Source organism: Prenolepis imparis, unplaced genomic scaffold (assembly GCF_030444845.1).
Source record: "Prenolepis imparis isolate NDT839.2.m4 unplaced genomic scaffold, iyPreImpa1.0 SCAF_55, whole genome shotgun sequence".
In the NCBI taxonomy this organism is placed as follows: domain Eukaryota; kingdom Metazoa; phylum Arthropoda; class Insecta; order Hymenoptera; family Formicidae; genus Prenolepis; species Prenolepis imparis.
The window spans coordinates 137,987-164,285 of record NW_028141213.1 but is presented as its reverse complement, the minus strand read 5'-3'; the positions used below and the strand labels follow the sequence as shown (position 1 = coordinate 164,285).

General features: G+C 31.7%; 1 protein-coding gene across 1 annotated transcript; it reads left to right on the top strand.

Moving 5' to 3' along the window:
- On the top strand, positions 1-26,241 carry LOC145947226 (cytochrome P450 4C1-like). The gene is given in 15 exon segments (XM_083057029.1): positions 1-155; positions 2,723-2,776; positions 10,574-10,861; positions 11,482-11,591; positions 11,840-11,930; positions 12,604-12,804; positions 14,919-15,012; positions 21,072-21,178; positions 22,623-22,754; positions 23,104-23,210; positions 24,211-24,277; positions 25,221-25,391; positions 25,600-25,779; positions 25,849-26,040; positions 26,142-26,241. Coding segments are annotated over 12 exon segments (1,590 nt in total). The 5' UTR covers positions 1-155; positions 2,723-2,776; positions 10,574-10,707; the 3' UTR covers positions 26,025-26,040; positions 26,142-26,241.
- Positions 26,242-26,299: the final 58 nt, after the last annotated feature.

Genomic DNA, 26,299 nt, shown 5'->3' with positions numbered 1-26,299 from the left:
CGCCCCACGGCGACCAAAAATCGACAGGATGCGCGGGAAATCGGCGCGAAACTCGAGAGACCTAAGGACTCTCTCTCGAAGAGTCACTTCTGTCCGGCGAGAGTTAGAGTGAGCAGCAACTTCGGGACGACAGCCGATCATCACTGCGAGATACTGTAAGCCGCCACTCGGGTAGTTCGTGAGTAGTAATTGTTCCCGGTTGAGCTAGTGTCGTGTATTACCGTGTCGTGGGTTAAGTTCTGCCGAGTAAAATCGGCGGCTTAATATCGAATTACCGTTTCTGTTCTTCAGAGCATAATCGCTCCAGATAATTGTTACCGCGATACTAGCTATACCGGATTGCGCGAAAGTGCCCCTCTCGGGGAAGTTGCCGTCGACAGTCGTCATAAATTGAGGTCCGTAAAATTATATCTTATCATATCGTATCGGGTCATCTCTTTTGTTGGAATTATAAGTTCGCGTTAACGATCATCGGGATTTGTGCGTGGTCGCTCTCGGCGAGTGGAGTTACCGTATCGATAATGCCTTTGACTCTGCGAGAGTCGTACCTATAGCGCGAAATTACCGTTGGTTAAATGTCGTGAAGATTCCGTGAATACCGCATTATATATTAGCGTTCTATAATTTTTCCGTGAGCCATTTGAGGCTTCGCAAACATACCGTAAGTACCGTTCTCTGATATTCCGACCTTTCGATATCTCGATTGTGAAGACCGGAGTCTCGCGCACGTGAGGAATGCCGCGACCGAATTCCTGAGTTTTTGTATGCCGTGTTTATCGGCTCGCACCGATTGTTCGCTACCGTAACCGTGTTCGATCCGAATAAGTTGGTATATCGCGTGTATTTCATATAACGAGTTTTGTTCCGATCGTATATTAATCTTGTTGTAACTCTGTTATTATTATCTTGTTAATTGTAAATGTCCTTATAATGTAATATATGTTAAATATACTTGCTTGTTAATTATTGAAAAGTGTATATCGAATGCTTTTCCCCCTCCTCTCCAGAATCTATCTATTGTGTTACTCAAGAATCGCGCCCCTCTGCCATATACTGGGCTAGGCGCAGCCGGACCGCTATTCCGCTACTCTAACAAGGAGACTTACGGAAGTGTAACTCACCGATTTTAATGAAACTTTGCATACTTGTAGAACATCGAAAAATAATCGACACGTATTTTTTTATTTCGGCAATGGTGCGGGTTTAAGGATAGAAACCACCCTTTGAACGTTAGGGGTGGTCTCCAAGCATAGACAGAAAACAATCATTTAATTTAGAAGAAAAAATACTTCTAGGGAGGTTTTAGTACAGCTGATTCAGAATCTGACGTCAAAATTACAAAATTCAAAATGGCGGATCCAATATGGCGATTACATCTCATGACAAAAGGGTGCTTTTTAAAATAGAAATCAGAAAACATTATATAAATAAATTAATAGAAAAAATGCTTTGAAAGCTTCTCATCTGTAAAATTTTTTCTAAATAACAACGTATGAAAGTTATTAGTGGGTAATTGAATATTGAATCATTTTTCTTTTTTTATATGCATTTATATGAAAGTAAATTAAATCGGTCGTTTTCATAATTGAAGTTTGACAGTTTGGCAACATAGTTATTAGGTCTTTAGATTCTTGTGCGTTGAGCTTGATTGCCAGAGGCAGCGATAAAATTATTTTAGTTAATGATATATTCAATTACCCACTAATAACTTTCATACGTTGTTATTTAGAAAAAATTTTACAGATGAGAAGCTTTCAAAGCATTTTTTCTATTAATTTATTTATGTAATGTTTTCTGATTTCTATTTTAAAAAGCACCCTTTTGTCATGAGATGTAATCGCCATATTGGATCCGCCATTTTGAATTTTGTAATTTTGACGTCAGATTCTGAATCAGCTATACTAAAACCTCCCTAGAAGTATTTTTTCTTCTAAATTAAATGATTGTTTTCTGTCTATGCTTGGAGACCACCCCTAACGTTCAAAGGGTGGTTTCTATCCTTAAACCCGCACCATTGCCGAAATAAAAAAATACGTGTCGATTATTTTTCGATGTTCTACAAGTATGCAAAGTTTCATTAAAATCGGTGAGTTACACTTCCGTAAGTCTCCTTGTAAGATATTCTCGTTACCGTGGCGCGAGAAATCGCGGCCAAAATTATTTCACGAACATACCGGGTTACCGAATTGCAGTATATTACCGAGCACCCGGTTACCGAAGGTTCGCCTATTTAACGAACGCTCCGGATACCGAAATTTATACCGTTATCGAATAACTAATAATTAATGTTGAACTGTTGATATTGCACGCCCCTCCCCCCTTCGCGATCGGCGTTCCCGAGACGGGTAAAGGCGTCGCATTATATACTTATGAAAGAAATAGTAGGATGGTAGCGTAGCATGAAAGTAGTTATTATTATGAAAGAAATAGTAAAATGGTAACGTAACAAGAAAGTAGTTGCAAATATCATTATATAAATATGTATTCAAGAAAGAAATAGAAGGATCTACATTTTGCAATGTATACTACATACATGTGATATGCAATACTACTTATATGATGTTCTATATTTCTTTCAAAATAATAACTACTTTCTTGTTACGCTGCCATCCTATGCTACTATTTCTTTCATAAGTATATAATTGTTAATATAAAATAAAGAAACAGTATATTTTGCATATATGTCCGTATTCTAATGATTTAAATATGTTTTACATTACAGATACAGAATGAGGACATTGTAATCTTTTGAAATAGTACTAGAGTTGCTCAAAAAGTAATGCCCTACATTATTTTTTCAGAATATTTATTCAACAATTTATACACAATATACATGGTAATCTCAATCAACTTCTATTGCTTTATGCCAGTACGATACATTATATGTATTTACTTGCCTTTACTGTATCAACTTTTGTCCTTTCCACGTAACCCATGTTTTCACATTTAAATCACGCCCTCTTCATCTTCCAAACCGTATTTCGCGAAGTGCATTTAATTAAGTGGTTCAAAAAGTTAAATATTGGAAGCTATCGCTAAACTGTATTAAACATATAATTTAAAGATCTCTGCGAAACAAGATTGGGAAGATGATGAGGGGATGATTGAAGCTGTGATGACGGTTTCGTAGAAAAAACAAGAGTTGATACAGTAAAGGCATACATATACTTGTATCGTGCTGGTATAAGGTTATAGAAGTTGGTTGAGATTATATTAAAAAATAATATATATTTAAAAAGAAGAAATATCCATGTATGTTTAAAAACATTTCAAACCTGTTTAATAAATAGTTTCTGAAAAAATGGCATTATTTGAGCAACTCTAGTAAATCTAAATCATGTACAAAAATGAATGATATCCCTATAAAAACTTACCTTAAAAAAAAAGGTAAAAAAAGGCGCCTAGTATGGGCACGCCAGTAGTGAAAAATTACCCATTGCAAACCCATGTGTAGAATCGTATGAAAAATTACTCATTGTAAACCCATGTAGAATTGTAGTATAAAAAATTACCTATTGCAAACCCATGTAGAATCATATGAAAAATTATCCATTGCAAACCCATGTAGAATCGTACTACAAAAGTAATGATATAAAAAAAAATTGCGCGCCAAGTGAAAATAGAAATTTTTGTACCAGTGGAAAATTTAAGTTGGAAACCCATGTATAGAATAGTATAAAAATTAAAAAATTATTAAAATTAATAGAAATAAAAAAAAATAAAAAAATTTTAATTAAAAAAACTAGGCACTGCTAAATTAAACAATATGCTAACGTTAATTTTGAAATTCTCTATAATTCTCGTTTTGTTAATATCATATTCATAACATCAGGGAATTTCCTACCCCTATTAAGTTAGCCCCCCCCACCAACGCAAAATTAATTTTTATCTTAATTAAAATTAAGTGCTAATTATGTGCTAATTATTTGCCGAAATTAGGTGCTCTAACCGTTTGGCAGAAAATTAAATTTATATTTGGGGGGGGGGATGACTTAACATTAAGCTGGCCCCCCCATATAAAAAAATATATAAATAAAATAATTAAAAAAAGGACTAGTACATAATAATTAGGTGCTAATTAAGTGCTCTCAGAATCCGTTAAGAAATTTCCAAAAATAAATTCTTTTCTACCACTTTACTCTTGTACGGCGGTCGCCGCGACCGAAATTAAAGAAATTCTGTTAAACGGACCGAGCACCTAATTCGGCGTTTAGATGTCTTCAAATAATATTAATTAAGGAATATTTTCACGCCAATAACTTTTCGGTACCTAATTTTTTAATGCCACTTTACTCTTGTACGGAGGTCGCCGCGAGTGACGTTAAAGTTCGAAAATTCTGCCAAACAAAACGAGCACCTAATTCGGCGTTTAGATATCTTCAAATAATATTAATTAAGGAATATTTTCACGCCAATAACTTTCCGGTACCTAATTTTTTAATGCCACTTTACTCTTATACGGCGGTCGCCGCGACCGACGTTAAAGTTCGAAAATTCTGCCAAACAGAACGAGCACTTAATTCAACGTTTGGATATCTTTGAATAATATTAAATAAGGAATATTTTCACGCCAATAACTTTCCGGTACCTAATTTTTTAATGCCACTTTACTCTTGTACGGAGGTCGCCGCGAGGGACGTTAAAGTTCGAAAATTCTGCCAAACGAAACGAGCACCTAATTCGACGTTTAGATATCTTCAAATAATATTAATTAAGGAATATTTTCATGCCAATAACTTTCCGGTACCTAATTTTTTAATACCACTTTACTCTTGTACGGTGGTCGCCGCGACCGACGTTGAAAATCACAAATTGTTTTCTGTGGGAATAATAATTTTATTATATTTAAAAGAATATATTAAATTTTAATCCATTAAAAATTATTAAAATTTAATATATTCTTTTAAATATAATAAAATTACTATTCCCACAGAAAACAGTTTGTGATTTTGATTAAAGCAGAGAATATTTTATAATTATCAGTTTGTGTTCTTGGTTAAAGCAGAGAATATTTTTATTTATGTTGTCAATAACATAAAATTGTATAAATACTTTTCTACGACAATTTAACAAATATTCTCTGCTTTAAAAGAGAGAGAGAGAGAGAGAGAGAGAGAGAGAGAGAGAGAGAGAGAGATATCATAAATTATCATTTTTTTACTTACTGACATCGAGAAATTAAAAAAAATTAATTAAAAATAAATGGAACATGAGCGACGATTTTCCTTCTCAGAATCTTATTTAAAGACCAAATTAAACAAAATATAAAAGTTACAAGAAAAACGGAGAGATTGCCGTTATAATACATGTTTTAATGAATATTGTATCATATTCGTCTAATACATCTTGTATTTTTTTACTGAATTCCAGAAATGCTGGTTGATAGTACGTTTCCTGTAATGATTAAAGAGACTTTTATAAATTAGGTAGTTGTCTCTAGTTATAATTATAATTCATTGCATGAATTTTTCAATATATTGAGAAAGGATAATGAACCTCATCCTCACCGGTCACCGGTGAACCGTCAGTCCATTCGGAATTCTCTGCTAACGATTTCACTGCCTCGATAGGCAACACAAACGCGTCGTGCTCCAAGTATTTTAATACATCGTCAGGAATGTCGAGAATCGTAGCCTCCAAGGCATCTTTCTTGAATGTTGGATACCAGCAGGAAATAGAGCATTCCGGTTTTAAATCACTCACAATCTTTCCTCGAAAGTTTTTACATACACTTGTATCTTTATATACAAATACTTCAATCTCCTACTTTATTTAGAACGTTTTACAAAGAGTTCTCGTAAAATGACACAAATATACTTTTACTTTACATCAAAACTGAACCTATGTCAAAATATCAAAACTGATAACCTAAATAAATGACATTCATGGAGCGACATCAACGCTGTCTTGTAATGAATGCTCGAACTGGACATTTTCTGGTACATGCGCATTGAGAAGGTCGATGATGACGACCAAAACTTGAGTCAATTTTTTAGAAAATCAAACTTTACATTATAATATCTCCGTTTTACAAAGCACATAGAGAAAAAGTAAAGACACTTTTATTATATAATTTAAACTCAATCTATCGATTGAGCGTAGTAAGAACTCGATCGCTTCAGCCGTTACTGTGTATCAGAAATATATGATACTCTCAACTGTCCGACTCGCGTATAATAACACGGCATGCCTCGCAGTCGCTACGCAAAGCTACGCTCAGTAGACTTGGCGCGAGACACTACTGTGTCTCTTGATAATTAAGAAAAATTATAGACGGTCGGGTATCAGGTATTTAACACTAATTGATCTACATATGTTGAAAAATAAGACACGTTTGATTTCATGGGTCATTATACATACCCATCACACTTAACATTGACGCACGCATACATCATATAATGGGGTGACTATTTTAATTCATCGATTAATCAATCGCATGATGTGCAAATACAGCAAAGTGCTGTATGGGTCCTCGCCGCGGCTATGTTGGATTGTGACGTCAGAGGCGAGAAAGCATTTTTGACTTTGAATTTGTTTGCTTCAAGTTGAACTTTGCCTACATGATCTGATCACAATATGAGTCATTTCTAGTATATATCAATAATTATAAATTATAAATAGTACGAGGGTTGTCTGAAAAGTTTCCGACCTAACAAAGATACAAGACATTTTTTCTTCAAATTAATTTTTATTTTTCTACATAGTCTCCTTGTAAGTCTATACACTTCTCCCAGCGATGCTCCCATCTCTTCAACCCGTCCAAATAGTACTCGGCGTCTTTCTCTGCAAAATAGTTGTTTACGAAGGTGATGGCCTCCTCATTCGACGAAAATCTCTGTCCTCCGAGCGCAACTTTTAGCTTAGGGAACAAAAAAAGTCGCTTGGGGCTAGATCTGGTGAGTAAGGAGGGTGGTCAAGCAGTTCAAACCGTAATTCGTGGATTTTCGCCATGGCAACCGCTGAGGTGTGAGACGGCGCATTGTCTTGGTGAAACAAAATTTTTTTTTCTGCAAATGTGGCCGTTTTTCCGCAATTTCTGCCTTCAGCTTGTCAAGTACTGATGCGTAGTATGCTCCTGTAATGGTTTTTCCTTTTTGAAGATAATTGATTAAGATAACTCCATGACTATCCCAGAAAACAGTTGCCATCACTTTCCCAGCCGAAGGAACAATCTTTGCTTTTTTTGGAGCCGATTCCCCCTTCGCAGTCCACTGTTTTGACTGTGTTTTTGTTTCTGGAGTATAATGGTGTATCCAAGTTTCATCTACAGTAATTAATCGGCGCCAAAACTCTGATTTATTGCGCCTAAACTGCGCCAACAGATCGTTGGAAATGTTCATTCGAACACGTTTTTGGTCCAAAGTGAGCAAACGCGGCACCCATCGCGCGGACAGCTTTCTCATGCCTAAATCTTGATTCAATATGTGACAAACACGTTCTTTGGACATGTTCATAGCCTCTGCTATCTCTCTAACTTTAATTCGACGGTTGTCTAGCACCATTTGGTGAACTTGAGCGATATTATCGTCAGTGGTTGCAGTTTTTGGACGTCCCGAACGTTCATCGTCACCCAAGCTGGTACGGCCACGTTTAAATTCAGCAGCCCAAAATTTCACGGTGGTAAATGATGGTGCAGAGTCCCCGTACACAGCGTCCAACTCGTCTTTGATTTGCGTAGGCGTATTGCCTTTCAAAAACAAATATTTAATGACAGCTCGATACTCGATTTTTTCCATTTTCACAAAAACACTCACATCGACTCACTCAAATGATTATCAAACAACAACTGCGCGTCCAAAATGGCTGAAATTTTGGTGACCTTTCAAAGCATGCGCAAACACATTCCCCAACTTTTGTTTACGAATGCTGCCATCTTCATGTTGAGGTCGGAAACTTTTCAGACAACCCTCGTATATAAAAAACTGAAACAGTATATATAAAAGATTCATCGAAAAGGCGAGTCAGTCGAATTTAGTAATTGGCATATGCTAATGCGAATAGTCAGTTAAAACGCAAATTAATCGATAACCAATCGGAGAATCAATCAATCGAACAGTTAAATAAAACGCCGAAGGTGTTCTCTTTATGGTAACAATATAACATAACATAAAAAGTTCAGATAAAAAGAACAACATCTTATCGAATTCAAACTTGCTTTACAATAGGTAAAAAGTATGGAATAACTATATTAATAATTTTAAAATTGAGATTAAAAATAAAAATATTTTATCAAGCCAATTGTTATGGCTCAAAAAACTATAACCAAAAGTTAACATAATTAATATATTCAATAGGATATTTACCGCACACAAACCGAAAAATTTTGAATGTGTAAGCAAATAAGTTGGCCTTCGAACTTTTTTCGCTTGCATTGCGAATTCCTCTCCAGTATATCGAATTCAACCCAAAATTTAGTAATAAAACCCAGGCAGCAGAAGCGCTCGAGGCAGTCAGAAGTGAAAAATTATTAAAAGAACAGTGTGTTAGTCGCTAACGAGAGTCGCAATCTTAAGCGGTAACGCGATCGCATATAGTCTAAATAATACATGACAAATAAGTATCGCAGTCGCAGATAGAATACCTACTTAATATTGTAATCGTTGTAAATTAAGGAGTAAAATTGTGAGTATATCTCTATGTGTATGTTTTAAACAATTTTTTAAATAAAAATACATTAAAATTGAAATCAAACAACGAGGGCCGTTTCAGAAAAGTTCTAATTTTGCATCCGGAAACGATCTCAAATAACTCATTTTCCGTGGCTCATCCGAAACATAACACAATTTATTGTTAAGGAAATGTAACTGTGCTGGAAAAATACTGAATTTTAGAATATAGATTCGAATATTAATTATGCAGCTTTTACAAGCATAATCTCAAAAAATAGAACACTTTCATCAAGCTAGCAAATATGCTGCTTAAAGAATATAGATATGATCGGAATTATACGCACGTATATTATAGAAATATTGTAACTCTATATATTTGATTTAATTAATATTTAAAAAAAGATTATTTAATTAAAGACAGAATTGTCATTACTTCTCTCGTGCAATATTTTGTAGCAATGCGTGAAAAGACGGGAAGATACTATAAATTTCTATAAAGAGACTGAACGTTTTTGTTGAAAGCTTAAAAATAACATTAGTAAATGAAAATAATAGAAATATTTCTTGTCTGATTGAAGAGAAGGATCGAAAAAAAAAAAAAATCATTTCACAATTTCGCTTTTTTGGTTCTTTTACGTTGCCTTTTCCCGGAATATTTTGTTAGATGAATGAAGGAAGCATCGTATTTCACATATTTATGTTCTTTAATTTTGATATAGAAAGGATATTATTTTAAAAATTGCAAATTCGTGTAGAACCTGCTTTCTGCGTTGTTTGGACAAAATTCTAAATAAATTAATCAATAAGTTTCGCGCAGTCGTTTTCGTGCAATTTATAAAAAACTTTAATTATTCTCGAATTGAGATTGTTCCTTAATAAAGTCTTGGCGGTGTACCAAGCAAAATGTGTGCCCAGTGCACAATTAGTTAATTCCAACGAAAAATTAATTTTTGTTGGAATCGATGCACCGACATCCGCGTACGGCTCGAATAGCCTATCTATTACCGATTTATATTTAATTATTCTCATTGTCAGGATATCTTATTATCAGATTACATAATATATACTTGCTCTTTAAATGGATTTTTACGCAACAGTCAATCGTGTTATATTTTTTAACTAGTCTTATAATGTCGAGATTATTAATTCAAACATACACATGCAATTTACGAGGGTTAGTCCAAAAGTTAGTTTCCTTATTTTTTTTCTCTCAAGAAACGACAATTACCATATACCTCGGGCGTCAGAAACTTTTATTTAGGTATGCTGAAAACATTGGTAAAGTTTGGTGCGGAAGCGACTTCGCAGCTGTAAGTACGCTCCTTGCAATTATGGAGCGATTTTTTTTAGTCCAACTGCTATTGCGTACTTACAGCTGCGAAGTCGCTTCCGCACCAAACTTTACCAATGTTTTCAGCATACCTAAATAAAAGTTTCTGACGCCTGAAATATCTGCTAATTGTCGTTTCTTGAAAGAAACAAAATTAAAAAAAACTTACTTTTGGACTAACCCTCGTACATATAACATATACAAACGAGGCTCCTCAAAGCTCAACTTTCGATCGATCAAGATTTCAAAATTCTTTGAACTCTGTCTAGTCTCGTTTTGTCTGTTTTCTTAAAACCATAATAAAGCAAGTTCTAAGAATAACTCTATTCTCATTCTCTAATTACTTTTTCAATTTTCTGGACCTCGGAATATTCGACGTCACCGCAGTGTCGATCGAAATCTACCGAAGCGATTTGTAAAACATGTAACACGTCTACATATTCATATATTAAAATTTTTTATAAATTTAATTAAAAATATGGGCTAAATAATATTTTTCTATAAATATAAATTCTATTGTATTTATTATACAAATGCTAGTGAAATGTTTAATTATAATCAACATTATATTTTATATTAACAATAAAATAATTAATACATTTTAATTAACATTTTATTTACCGAATGCATTTAGAATTTTAGAATATCAAGGCGATCAATCTTATCAAAAAAGAAGTATTGTGAAATAATTACACTTTTGAACTAAAAAAGGAAGAAAGTTGGAAAAAATATAATTTAATTAAATTGATTACCTCGTCACAATAAGCCATGATCATTACGATATTGTTATTCCTTGGTTTTATTATATTGGCTTATAATTATTACGTGCATTACGGAAAAAACGGGCGATTGATCAATTTGATACCTGGGCCTACGGTCATCCCGATATTTGGCAATGTATTGCTATTCCAAGATAAATTAGGTAAGTAAAATTATATTTAATATATTTTTAATAATAAAGAAATCATTAAAAAATTATTTTTTTGTCCACGTTACGCATGTCTATACATATAGAATTAATAAATTAGATCAATCTCGATAGCGTGGCTTTAGTGATGCTAATACCGATAGTATTTGTTTAGTTTTCGACTTAAAAATTTAAAAAAAGATCCTTATAATTTTTTTTATAATGAATTCTTATAATAAATCTTAATAACTTAATAACTTCGAGATAGAGAAAAATACTTAGTGTTTTGAGTTCTTCCATTAAAAAAAACAATTAAAGGAGAAAAATCTTTTCGTTAAAATTCAATTATTGGAATTATAATTTATAATTATTATATCAAGAATTTTTTAACAAAAATTTGGTCGAATATAATTTTTTTATTACATAACTTTGCATACATAAAATAAAAGTAATTATATTCAATAATAAAATTCTAAAGCTTCGAACTCTATATAATGCTATTTTATTTGTCTTACAATAATACAATTATTTCCGACAAATTACAGCAATTTAAAAACTCTTTTTCTGAACAAAAAATATAATTCTTCACTTTCCTTATGTAATGTATGTTTATAATACTCTCATACATTTTTCAGAGAATATCTGGAAGCTTTTGTTTATTTGGTTTGATAAATATTATCCTATTTTTAAATTATGGATGTTCTTTATACCTGTTGTATGTATTCGTCATCCAGATGATGTGAAGGTAATCAAAAAAACATAATCTAGTAGCTATTTTTTAACACAAGCTAAAGATTAAGCTTGTTTATTTTTCCAAACAATTTTTTATTCATAAAAATAGCCTTTATGAAAAAAAAATATGAAAAATAGTATGACTAAATAAAAAAGTATAAACGATTAATCGATTATCTGCATATAAAATTCAATAAAATACTTTAAAAATACTAATTGTAAGTATAAATATTTTAAATCTAATATTTTCTGTTATTTCAGATCATACTAAGTAATAAAGAATACATTGAAAAGAGTTTCATATATGATATTTTCCGTCCTTGGTTAGGATCAGGTCTTTTCACCAGCGGAGGTAACAATAAAAAATAGAATACCTAAAATAGAATACTTAAATATCTGTATTAAATTTTAAAATAAAAGAAAATAATTAAAAACAAAAAAAGTTTTACTTCAACTCTGTTTAAAAAAACAAATATAATATTATAAAATTTTTTCCTTGAGGTCATCTTTAAAATAACTTTAAAATCATCAGTATTTTCTTTTAAATGCGGTATTACATATTTCTGACTTGGTAGTGCATTATAATTAGCGTCAAAATGATTTATAATTTTCAAATAACCTTCAAATGGTCACATATAAAATGATCTTTTCTGCATGCATATGCGCATATACTCGTACATGCTTGTGCGGATACAAGATGTTAAAAAAAGAGAAAATTTACAGGATAATACTTATCAAATCGAGTAAGAAATACTTAGTAAACATAAATCAAAAAATTAATTTATTTAAAAAGAATTAATTTAATTAATTAATCCTGTCACAATTAAAATTAATTTTTATTTTGATAAAGTAAATAATTTTGCTTCTATTTATTGCAATATAAAAACAAAGGATTATACATTTTTATTCCGATGTTTATAAAAGATGTTCTAAAATGTTCTCTGTGTTTTAAGAAGCAATGTTATTCTCGTCACAGAATTGCACAATTTATTGTATTATTACATAATTTTTTGTTTTTGTTTTAGGTGAAAAATGGCGTATACGGCGAAAGATATTAACACCTGCATTCCATTTTAATATATTGCAGCAATTTGTTGAAATTTTAATTCAGGAAGGTAATCGTATGACACAGTCTCTGAAAAATTTAGAAGTTGAAGGAATAGTTGACGGAACAGTACAAGATTTATTATCATTTGTCAGCAAACATACACTGAACGCAATATGTGGTGAGTTTGTATCCTGCATATGTATCAAAGAAATAACAAAAGCCAAGAGAGTATATCATATTTTCTCTAATCAAAATAATAATTTTTTTACAAACAATAAATATATTAAAAATTATTTTCTTTATTAGCAAATGTAGATGCGTACGTAAAATATAGTTGTTTTTACTACAATTACTAAGATTTCTTCTCAGAGATAAATTATTCATTGCGTATATTTAAGTAAAAGGAAGCAATTGTACTCACAATGTACAATTCAATATCATTTAAATCGACAATAACAATGGTGTATAAGGCCCTGCGCACAATAGAGAAAATATATTAGGAACAAATATTAAATATTACGAATAACAATTATTTTAAAATAATAAAATCGAAAAAACTCTGATATAAAAATACAAATTCGAGTATAAAGGACTAGTAAGGGCTAATAAACTATTAAGAGTCCTTTATACCTGAATTTGTATTTTTATATTAAAGTTTTTCCGATTTTATTATTCTAAAATAATTCTTATTCCTAATATTTAATATTTATTCCTAATGTTTTTCCTATTGTGCGCAGGACCTTAGGGGCTGCACACAATCGGCGAGACGGCATGGGATTCCAGCATCCTCGCCGCCCCCTACCTAACGCCCGTGAAGGACACTCGCTGAGGTTTTAGTGGTAAGCTTAGGCCCGTTGGCCGAATCACTCGTGGTTCGGTCAACGGGAACAAGAAGTCCCACATAACCGCCGCCTCTTTCCCGGGAGGCGTCGGTATCCATAAAGGATTTCCTCAGCGAAAAAAAAAAAAAAAAAAGGGGCTGCACACAATAAAAAATAAGGAACCGGAAATAAAGAACAGTTCAATATAAAACATGTAAAATATAATTTAGTAAAAGTTTTAATGCAAAATAGAGGAACGAAAGAATAGTACTAACGTGACGTGTAAAATATCTCTATTCTGCGTTACTAAATTATATTTAGTTATGAATTATCTTCTTTTTATTATTATGATTCTACATGGGTTTGCAACTTCCAGCGTGAAGGGAGGTCTATAATTATACGATTCTACATGGGTTTGCAACTTCCAGCGTGAAGGGAAGTCTATAATTATACGATTCTACATGGGTTTGCAACTTCCAGCGTGAAGGGAAGTCTATAATTATACACGACTCTATGGGTTTGCAACTTTAATTTTTCACGGGAACATGTTTCTACTTTCACTTAGCGCAATTTTTTTTATATTATATATTTTTGTAGTACGATTCTACATAGGTATGATTTTACATGGGTTTGCAATGGATAATTATTCATACGATTTTACATGGGTTTGCAATGGGTAATTTTTTATACAATATGATTTTACATGGATTTGCAATGGATAATTTTTCATACGATTCTACATAGGTTTGCAATGGGTAATTTTTCACTACTGGCGAGCTCTTACTTAGCGCCTTTTTTTTACCTTTTTTTTTAAAGGTAAGTTTTGATAGGTATATTTAACTGCTCTCTATTTTCTGTTCTTTATTTCCTGTTTCTTATTCTTTTTATTGTGCGCAGCCCCTTAAGTGAAATTTTCGCTAAATTCTTCATTTTAAAATAGAAATTGTAAAAATATTTAATATTTTAAATATTGCTTTATTCAAAAGAAAATAATAAACTATAAGATTTATTATGTGCTAAAAGAACTGTCACTTCAGTAAAATATATGTTGTAGCAGTGTCATTATCACGGAATTATATTATTTTGCTTATATACTTGACGTGAGACTCCGCGTGTCCTGATATTATATAGAGATTTTATTTAAATAACTATATATAAGATTTAAAAAATTTAAATTTCTATAAAATCGATGCCGCAATGAATGAAAAATCAATAACATCTGGTTTCTATAGTCTGAAGTATTTTTGAAATATTTCACTATATTGTAGAAATATATAAAAAATTATATAAATAATAATTGTAAAATTACACAATAAATAATGAAAACAGAATACTCTCATATGTAATTATATAACATTTTATTCATTATTTGTCATGTAATTTTACACTTATTATTTACGTAATTTTACATATTTTTTAGAGTGTACGTTATATATTGCTTGATATAACTTTGACAAATGGATATTTGTAGAAACTGCCATGGGTACTCCTTTGCAAGGCTTCGGTACGTTCGAACTAGAGTATCGAAAAGCGGTCCACCAGATATCTGAAGTTATTGCTTATCGGTAAGTACTTCAAATTCAGTAAATGTTACAAATATCCAGGATATCTTGGAAATAAATTATTATTAGTTATTTCTTTTATATATAAAGAGTCTTCTATATATCAGAACTATTTTATTGATAAACGGAACAAAAGTTACAAAAAAAGGTGAAGTCGCTTAGTAAGAGAAAAGGAACGAACTAACTAACAAAGTTTCTTAGCGCAATCACATGCAAAAGAAAAATATATCTAGCGCTGAAGCGCCGCCAATCACTGTCGTCAACTTAGTTACATTAACTCAATTGGTTGCGCGGGCTATTTGAACTCGCTAGATTATACATATATCCAACACTCCCGCTTAATCTAGTGAGCAAAAAAAATTATTGTGTAACATTTGGCATGCTTAAGCCTAGACCTTTAAGACAAAATGCGTGTTTTGTACCATTTAAAGGCTTGGTAAAAATATCAGCTATCATTCTGTCAGTGGACATATATTTAAGTGTAATCGCATTCCTTTCAAGAGTTTCTCTGACAAAATGATACCTAATATCAATATGTTTGGTTCTATTATGAAATACTGGATTGCACGCTAGTTTTTGAGCACTTTGATTATCATTATATAAAGTTATGGGTTTATTAAGTTTGATTAGCTCATTTAACAATCCTTTCAAATGAATAGCTTCTTTGGCAGATTCTGAGAGGGCAATATATTCTGCCTCTGTACTTGATAGAGCTACCGAACGCTGTTTTCGAGCTTCCCAGGATATCGGTCCATTTGCAAACATAAATACATAGCCTGTGTATGACCTGCGATCAATTACATCATTCGCCCAATCTGCATCTGCATAGCCTGTTATTTTAATGTCACCAATCCCTTTATAAACTAATGAATGGTCGAGGGAACCTTTTAAATATCTTAGAATTCTTTTTGCTGATTTCCAATTCTGATCAGTATGATCTCTATTAAATTGACTTAAAAAACTGGTTACAAATGCAATGTCAGGCTTAGAGTTGACAGCTAAATACATTAACGCACCTATCAATTGCTGGTATGGTACATTATTAATACTTTGTTTGTCATTACAATCAATTTTGAAACCTGCCTCCATGGGAGTTGAAGTACATTTTGCTTCTGACATACCGAATCTAACAAGCAGTTCTAGAATATAATCCTTCTGATTTATGCTTATTATTTTTGACTTTCTATCTCTTTCAATATTTAGTCCTAAACATCTTTTGGCTTGTCCTAAGTCTTTGATCTTAAAATTCTTCTTTAATTGTTCTTTTAATTTTACTTTTTCAGTTTTATCATTAGAAAATATTAAAAAATCATCGACATATAACGCAATAATTATAATAAACTTATTGCTTATTTTGAAAAATATACATGCTTCAAACTTTGATTTTTGAAAGCCTAACCTGAGCAATACTTCTTCTACCTTTTTATTCCAAACTCTAGAGGATTGCTTAAGGCCATAGATTGCCTTTTTTAATAGACATACCTTATCTTTATTATTGGGATCAATAAAACCCTCGGGCTGATTCATATAAATTTCTTCTGATAGCTCACCATTTAAGAAGGCTGTGTCTACGTCTAGATGATCTATGTCTAGGTCTAATTCTGCGGAAAGAGCAATTAATAGTCTTATACTAGAATGTCTTACAACAGGCGAGAATGTTTCGTAATAGTCACTGCCAAATTCTTGGGTGAAGCCCTTTGCCACTAGACGTGCTTTATATTTTATTGTGTCACCGGCTGAGTTTCTTTTTGTGCGAAACACCCACTTATTTTTGACTATCTTCTTACTTTCTGGACAGTCCACCAGGGTCCAAGCTTTATTGATCGCCATTGATTGAAGTTCTGCTTTCATTGCCTCCTTCCATCGAGCACTATCCTCTTGTTTGACAGCTTCTTCAAAATTCATCGGGTCATTCGGTTCATACATGGTTTGATATAGCATGTGGTCCGGATACTCCTTAGGATTTCTGTTTCTTTTTGGGTATCTTCTGTTTTTCTCTTCAGTTTCCAGGACCGCAGAAGATTCATCCGCCGCCTCTTCTTCTGTTTCTGTGAGACTTCCATATTTCTCTTCCTCTTCTTCTTCTTCCGAATCATCTCCAGTTTCATTCGATTGTGTTGATTTTGAATCCTCTGTCTCTGGGAGATCTTCTGACTCTTCCTTATCGCTTAATAATTTAGTATGAGCAATACTTTTATTTTTTTCTTCTATATCATTTATCGAAAAAATATTCTCCAGAAAAGTTACATCTCTTGCTCTGATTATCTTTCCTTTTTTCTTCGAGATCAAATAGTCTGTATCCTTTCGTGTCTTCGCAGTATCCGACGAATATACACGGTTTTCCTTTTGCGTCCCATTTGCTTCTCAAATTCTTCGGAATGTGTACGTATGCCACGCAACCGAATACTTTCAAGTGACTTAGGTCAATTTTTCTGCCTGTCCATACTTCTTCTGGTGTCCTTCCTTTTATTGCTTTGTGAGGAGAACGATTCTTCAAGTACACTGCAGTGTTCACTGCTTCTGCCCAAAATTTCTGATCGCAATTTGCATCCTGCATCATGCACCGAGCTCTTTCAACGATTGTCCGATTTGTCCTCTCTGCCACGCCATTTTGTTCTGGCGTGTACGGAACCGTGAGTTGATGTCTGATGCCCTTTGACTTGAGATATTCTTCAAATTCTCTGTTTATGTACTCTCGACCATTGTCCGAACGGAGAACTTTTATGGTGTAATCGGTTTCGTTCTCTACTAGACGTTGATAATCTTTGAAGGTCGAGTACACTTCACTTTTTGACGCAAGGAAGAATACATGGATTTTTCTAGAAAAATCGTCAATGAAGGTTAGTATATATCTTTTTCCACTCCACGAATACTCTGGCATCGGATCACATAAATCTGAGTGTACTATACCTAATAGTTTATTAGCTCTTCTTGCATTTTTATTCCCGAAGGGCTTTCTAGTTTGTTTGCCTTTTAAGCAGGCAACACATTGCTCACCTCTTTCATCGGCGAAGTTGACTCCTGTTGCTAAACCTTGTTTGAGTAGATTCATGCTTACTCTATTAAGATGTCCTAGTCTTCTGTGCCATATATCCTCGCTGTCAACGTGCTTTGCAAGATTTGCTTCCTGAGAGATAGTGTCCAAGCGATATAAGCCTTTGTGATTGGAGGCTGTGACAACAACTTCTCTCTTTATCGAGCAGTCTTCAGCGTCATAGACTTGACAACCTGTTGAATTGAATACTATGACATGACCATTTTTAATCATTTTACTTACAGAAAGCAGGTTAGTCTTCAAGCCCGGAACGTAAACTACACTGAAAATGTTCTTCGGGCCATCTCTTGTGGAAACAACCACTTTTCCAGTTCCATGTGCACTCAGTGCCTGACCACTTGCAACAGTTACGTTGTGATTTCTGTCTTCATTGTAGTCTTGTAACCAATCCTTCCTATTGGATATGTGTGTAGTTGCACCCGAGTCTACGTACCATTCTTCAGTTGCTGAGTCCTTTGCGTTTGATACAAACAACGCTTTGTCCTTCTTGCAGGCGTCACCCGCTGCTTTGTCCTTCATTTTATTAGCCTTTTTGTTGGTAGGACATTCACTCTTAAAGTGACCTTCTTTATTGCACTTGTAGCACACTACTGTCTTTCTTTTATAGTGTGTTTTATTTCCTTTCGAGTAAAAGGCTTTGTCATCAGAATTTGAACTATTTGAATGCTTCGTGTCCTGCAGGAGTTTAGCCTTTACAAAGTCACTTGTTAGTCTTACATTTGCACTTTCCAGGGCCATTACCATTGGATTATAATCTTCTGTGAGTTCACTCAACATAATAACCGCAATGAATTCATCATCTAAGGGAGCATCCATGTCAGCTAGTTTTTGTGAAACCGATATTATTTCATTTACGTACGATTCCATGTTTTTGAAACTTTGCAACTTAATTCCAGCAAGTGTACGTAATAAGGTTAACCTTCGTGACAGTCCTTTGTCTTCGTATGCCTTTTGCAAATTTAGCCATGCCTCTCTCGCACTTTCTGCCGATCGAACATGGGCGTACGCACATGGCTTGATCATCAAGCAAATCTTTGCTAGAGCCTTCTGGTCCTTGCGTTGTCTTTCTGGCTCCGACGTTGAATCTTTCTCTGGATAACCTTCAATTGTATGCCATAAATTTTCGTGGATCAAAGCCATCTTCATGCCGAATTTCCAGTTATTGTAACTCTCTCGACCGTCTAGCTTCTCGAAAGCCAAATGTACTGCTGAGTCGGCCATATTTTCTTCCTTTTATGGCTAGCACTGACGAACCTTTTTGTAAGTCCGATTTCAATATTCCAATATAACAGGTACCTGGCTTATTTATTTTATTCTCCTTAAACCTGAGGCGCCTGGGCCCATAACCTATTAGTTATTTCTTTTATATATAAAGAGTCTTCTATATATCAGAACTATTTTATTGATAAACGGAACAAAAGTTACAAAAAAAGGTGAAGTCGCTTAGTGAGAGAAAAGGAACGAACTAACTAACAAAGTTTCTTAGCGCAATCACATGCAAAAGAAAAATATATCTAGCGCTGAAGCGCCGCCAATCACTGTCGTCAACTTAGTTACATTAACTCAATTGGTTGCGCGGGCTATTTGAACTCGCTAGATTATACATATATCCAACAATTATTAATAATTATAGAATCATGTGGAAGTAAGTAATTATACAATTCAACATACAACTTAAACTTACGTCAAAGTTATATTAAGGCTGATAATAATCAAACTATTTACACATGAACTAGAACAATACAAGCACGCACTATGCCCGTCCGAATTTTTATTACTCGATTTTAGGATTCGATTGTTTTACTGCGCGTCCTAAATCTTCCATTGTCCATAATTTTTTGGAAATTATTCTTATTTTAATTACATAATTCCCCTGCTTTCTGGGATTCGATCATTTTACTGCTCGTTTTTATATTCAAATTATATTTATTTATGTAGATTTAGATCATCAAAAATCAAACGATAAAGAATTGAACGAAATAGATTTTTGTCTCTAAAACCGGGTCTACACGCAACGTTTTTTTATTTAGTTTTGACTGCACAGGTAAAACGATGTAAAAATCGTTGCAGTTTAGTAGTATCCACACAGCACAGTTTTCAGCATCGTTTTACCTATTCTGTTTTGCAAAATCCATCAGGAAAGTTTTACTTTGGTCAATTTTTGCAATTTATCTGAAAAAAACTGAGCATCATGTGTAGAAAAGACGAACGGAGCGTCCACATGCACCGACATGTCTGTGCAAATCACGCAAAACTATGCTCTTGGGCATAGTCTTTCGTCTCCGTGTTCCGTCTCCGTGCAGTTCACATAATTACACAGTTTTCCTGTCCAGACGCAATGTCTTGTCTGCAACGTCTTGAACTGCGCAGACAAAACGATGAATAAAACGTTGCGTGTAGACCCGGCTTAACACACACACACACACACACACGCGCGCGCAATCAATAAAGTAATAATTATTTCGTAAAGATCGCAACGAAATGATAATATACATATAATTTAGATTCGCATATGTAACTTCAATTCTTACTCGATTTAATAAATATATTACGCGAAAAATGCATAATATAAAAGATCTATTGTCACAATATATATATAGTTGTACATTAATTGTTAATTGTAATAGTTAAATAAGTCATTAATGATTTTATCATAGAACATAGTTTTCGGATATCGATCGCGATTGCGTGTAGAGTAGGATTTGTTTTTCAATTAAAACGTATAACAGCTTGTTTCGCGATGCTAGATCTCGAAATGCATTTTAATGGCGTATCCTCAATACGAATTTTTTTATAAAACTATAATTAAAAATTATACATTCTTCATGTGTGTGGAAAATTCTTTTCTGGAATACTTAAAATTAAATCCTACAAATTTTCTCTTTATATTATTAGTCATATAAAGATTATTAGAAGTTTATTATGTCATATTAAATTAGTTTTCTATAGTATAATATTTTTTATAACTTTTTTAAAATTATACATACATTATATAATTATAATTTAGAATAGTCAGGCCATGGCTGTATAACGATATGATATTTGCGTTATCTTCAAAAGGCAGACTACAGAAAACAGTATTGAAAATATTGTATGGATTCAGTAAAAAAGTATGTAAAAATGATATTATTTAATATATATGTATAGTATATATCCTGATGGAAATATTTTACAGAAATTATAATAAAATCATATAATACTAAAACAATACAGCGAATCACATATTGATACATGAATTAATTGACCCTTTTGTAATTTTATTAAAATTTTAATAAAAATTCAGAAAAATTTATTAAAAATTAATTTTATTCAACAAATTTTAATAAAATTGTATTTATTCAGTAAATTTCGTGATTTTACCCGAAAGAGATTATTCAATAGACTTTCATTATAATTTATTATAATATCTAATCTACAATGTAAATTATTGTTGGATTAAAAAAAAAATGTTATTTAAAAATAAATACATTCATTGAATATTACACTTTAAATGTTAATTTTTCAAGACCATGCAAAAGATTTTTGCCTTTTAATTTCAAAAAATTTAATGAATTATGTAAAATGTAAATAATAAAATTAATAAATTTTTTTTCAATATATTTATAACCTAAATTAACTTTTAATATACGCTTAACTTAAAATTTTATGGGATTAATTATTACGGCTATAATAAAATTGAATATATATTCATGCATGTATTTTATACTAAAGTTTAAAACAATAAAATACAAGTTTTCCTTTGTACTAAAAAACTCATGTAGTTGCATTGGCTAGAATAGGTGAAATTTATGACGATAGTGTAACATATACTAAAGATAAAAAAGACTAATTGTAATTAGTGTACACAAATAAAAAATGTGAACAAAAAGGCATGAATAATACACAGTACGAAAAACTGAATATAATCAATAATAAAAATGCAAAAGTGTCGTATCTCAAAAGATGAAAGAGTCTGCACGTGATTTAAAGTGTACATAATTCAAAATTCTTTTCATTATAATACATTTAAAAATCAAAATAATGGGTAGAAGTTTCGCAAGTTTTATCAAAATTTTTCATATATCTTTTACACTTTTTAGTTCAGTTTTAGAAAATTTATTAATTAATAATATTATAATTTCATCAAAACAGCTTTTGTTGTCAAAATTTTGATAAACTTCAATTAAATAATGTTTGGAAATAATGTAATTCTTAATAAAACTTTGCAATCTTAAAAAAAATAATATTTCGCAAATTAAATATTAGTTCTTAAATATATTTAATTTTTCTCTAAACTCATATGTATATGTAGTATTTAATTATACTTTAACATGAAAATTCTGATTTATATTGTAATAAATTCAATAATTATTCATTCATTTCTATTGTATTTTATAAAATAAATTAATTGATTTTAATTTTAACAGAATATTTCCATAAGGTTTATATATGTTTTTCTTTTTATTTATAATATATAAATTTCATAATAATCATATATATTATTAAGACTATGGTGTAATTCGTAAATGTTAATACTATATATGATGTATTTGATAATACAATACAGATAGTAAAGAAGATTAATATTTTGTAATTATATAAATTATTGCAGAAAGGAAATTGTATCATAAATGTACCAATTATCAACACTTGAAAAGTTTTGAAAATGACAGAGAGACAAAAGTTGAAGATAATGATGGAGAAATAATTGGTAAATACATATGTAACATAATTTGATTATAGCTTAAATTCGACTGCAATTCTAATAGCGTAAATTATTTTGGCAATATGTAAATAACACATCATACACATATATTCATCATACATCATAATCGTACACAATATGGAGTATATGTATATATACATATACATATATATACATATATATAAAATTACATCAATCTATTTAACTTTATAAAAGTTATGTGTATAAGAGTTTTAAATAAGATCAATATGTTATTAAATCGAGAAACACATAAAATTTATGCTATGAGATTGATACAATATCTTTATGCTATCAATATCATATACATACTGTATATTATTTTTCTTTTATTTAGGTCGAAAAAAACGGTTTGCCTTATTGGATCATTTAATAGCGGCTTCTCAAGAAGGTTGTTTAACTGATTCAGATATCAGAAATGAAGTCGATTCCTTCATATTTGCGGTTTATATTTGTAATTAATTTTCTTAGTTCTCTAGATATATACCTTCTGCTCAAAAAGTATCCGGAATTTGTAATTTAAACGGCGTGCGCTGGAGATACCTCGAAGATGTTTTTTTCTCAGATTGGTAGCACTTTTGACGGCTTGTATGTCAATGTTCAAATCAATCTGTCGATAAGTTTGTTTACTACAGTGTTTGAGTGGATCGATAATTAATACTGTCTGCGAATTTTAAAATGTCGAATTCAGTTGAGCAACGAATTTGCATCAAATTTGTGTTTCCAACGAATTTTCTTGTTCCAATACGCTTAAAATGCTACAAAAAGCCTACGGGGAATCGTGTATGTCAAAAACACAGGCATATGAGTGGTACAAATCGTTTAAAGAGGGCCGTACCGAAGTTCAAGATTTGCCTCGTTCTGGACGGCCATCCACGTCAACTACCGACGAAAACGTAGAAAAAGTAAAGAAATTAGTGCTCGAAAATCGTCGTGTAAGTGAAAGAGAGATAGCTGCTGATCTTGCAGCGTTTGAGAGAGAATATTCGTCGCAAACGGCCAGATTTGTGGAAAGACAACTCGTGGATTTTGCATCATGATAACGCGCCGTCGCACACATCGCAGCTTGTACGCAATTATTTGACCAAACACTCGGTCCATATCATCGAACAAGCACCGTATTCTCCAGATTTGGCCTCGTGTGATTTTTTTTCTCTTTCCAAAACTCAAATTGCCGCTTCGTGGTAAACGTTTTGAGACGCAGTGAAAAAGAATTCGCAGAGGGAGCTGAAGGCCATCCCAAAATCGGCATATGAAAAGTGTTTTCAAGAATGGGTTAACCGCTGGTATATGTGTGTAGCTCAGAATGGAGATTATTTTGAAGGAGACAAAATAAATATAGAAGAATAATTAACCATTTAATGTTTTATTTACAAATTCCGGATACTTTTTGAGCAGAAGGTATTATTTGGATATATGTATATGTAAATGTGATTATGCACAGGGTCATGATACTACAGCGATAACTATAATGTATGCATTGTTACTATTGGCTGAACACAAGGACATTCAGATACTTCGCAACAAATAACTGTCGTAATTAGAAAAAAGTCAATTAATTTTATTAATTTAATAAATCATATTAAATAAGTATTATTTTAATTTGATTATGCTTGTGTAGTTGTATATGCAAATTTGATTATGCTTATATATACATAATTATGCTGATTTTTATGAGAGCAGTAAAAATATTACACTTTTGCACTGCAATATATTTTTTTATACATTTCTCAATAAAATTAAAGCATCACTTCGATTCAGTCAAAAAAAAAGAATAAAATATTAATGTATATAACTTTGTAAAAAGTTATTAGATGTTTCTGGATATTTAAGGATTTAGAATCTAAAAGTCTGAGCTTTTAAATGTTGTCAAGCTCTTTTTTTGACGATAATTCTTCTCTAGGTAAAACTTCTTTCAAATTAACTATGAAAAATTGAAGAGGAACTACAATTTTAAAATTATTCACGCAAAAGAAGAATTGTTTTATTTAACTTTACTGTAGATAGTTTAAATGATTAAAGTTTAAAAATATATAGCTTGAAAGCTAAGATAGAAAAAGTCCCTTTTCAGCATGCATGATTCTTAAAATTGAAGTTATTTTTTCACAGTTGATTTGTAAATTATGTCATCTAGAGAAGAATCATCGTCGAGAAAAGAGAGTGACAGCGTTTAAAAGCTGAAATTTTCCGCTGTAAAATGCTTCTAAAAATCGTTCTACGATTTTACTTTTTACAAAATTACACATATTTAAATTTCATCATTTTTTTATCATTTCAAAGTAATACTTTAATTTTAGAATTTTGAAAAGTGTGTATATTAGAGAGAGAAAGAATATCAATAAAATTAATTTAAATATATAAGAAATTAAAATAAATATAGAAATTCAGAATTTTTATGTATTACGTGTATACATAAGTATTTCTCAGAACAGTAATAAAATGCACATTTAATATAGGATCGTATCAGAACTGAAGTCGCTACTGAGTTTCAAAAGAATGGAGAAAAATATACAATTAAATTGTTACAAAATCTACCATATTTAAATAGATGTTTAAAGGAAATATTACGTTTATATCCTCCTGCACATAGTATCTTACGAATTACCACAAAAGATATAAAATTACGTACGTATAACTATATAGTTACTACTTCACTCTATATATTTTTGAACATGGCATTGAAATATGTTATCAAACATAATATAGATATAAATATGTTTAGAAGACTGTTTATATGTTAAGATTTATATGTTAAGATAATGAATGCGTATTTAGCAGCTTTCAATTATTTATAAAAATTGTATCTGTATAATCTTATAATATTCCTTTTCAGAATCATATTTAATACCTACTGGAACAACTTTATTGCTTCATATTTTTAAAGTTCATAGAGATCCTAATTTTTGGCCAAATCCAGATGTATTTGATCCAGACAGATTTTTACCCGAGAATTCCGAAAATCGTCATGTTTATTCCTACATACCGTTCAGCGCAGGCTCTCGGAATTGTATAGGTAAACTATTTAATTTTTATGTTTTCTTACATAAGAAGTTCTGATATATTTAGTTCTCTCAAATGATAGGTCAGCAATACGCTATGTTGGAGTTAAAAGCTATGATAGCTCCTCTAATACAAAACTTTTATGTGGTGCCAATTGACCATGTAAAAGATATATTAATAAAACCTGACGAAATGATTCGTCCGGCTAATCCAATTCGTATAAAATTTGTCCCGATCAAAGGTACAATACAAAAATGAGAGCAGTTTATATTCAGTAAGTATCAAATATCAAGAATAGTATAGTCATAACAAGAATAGAATATAAGTGTGTTTCTTTCAAATTCTTGTCCCGATTTTTTATTCTATATAAAATAGTATGCTGGTTCAAGACAGGCAGCAGACTTTTACGACAATGGAATTAGGAAGCTGTCTACATATTCATATATTTAAATTTTTTATAATCTAATTAAGTAACTCAAGTCGCTGCTGCGTTACAAGAGAATGGAGAGAAATATACAATTAAATTATTGTAA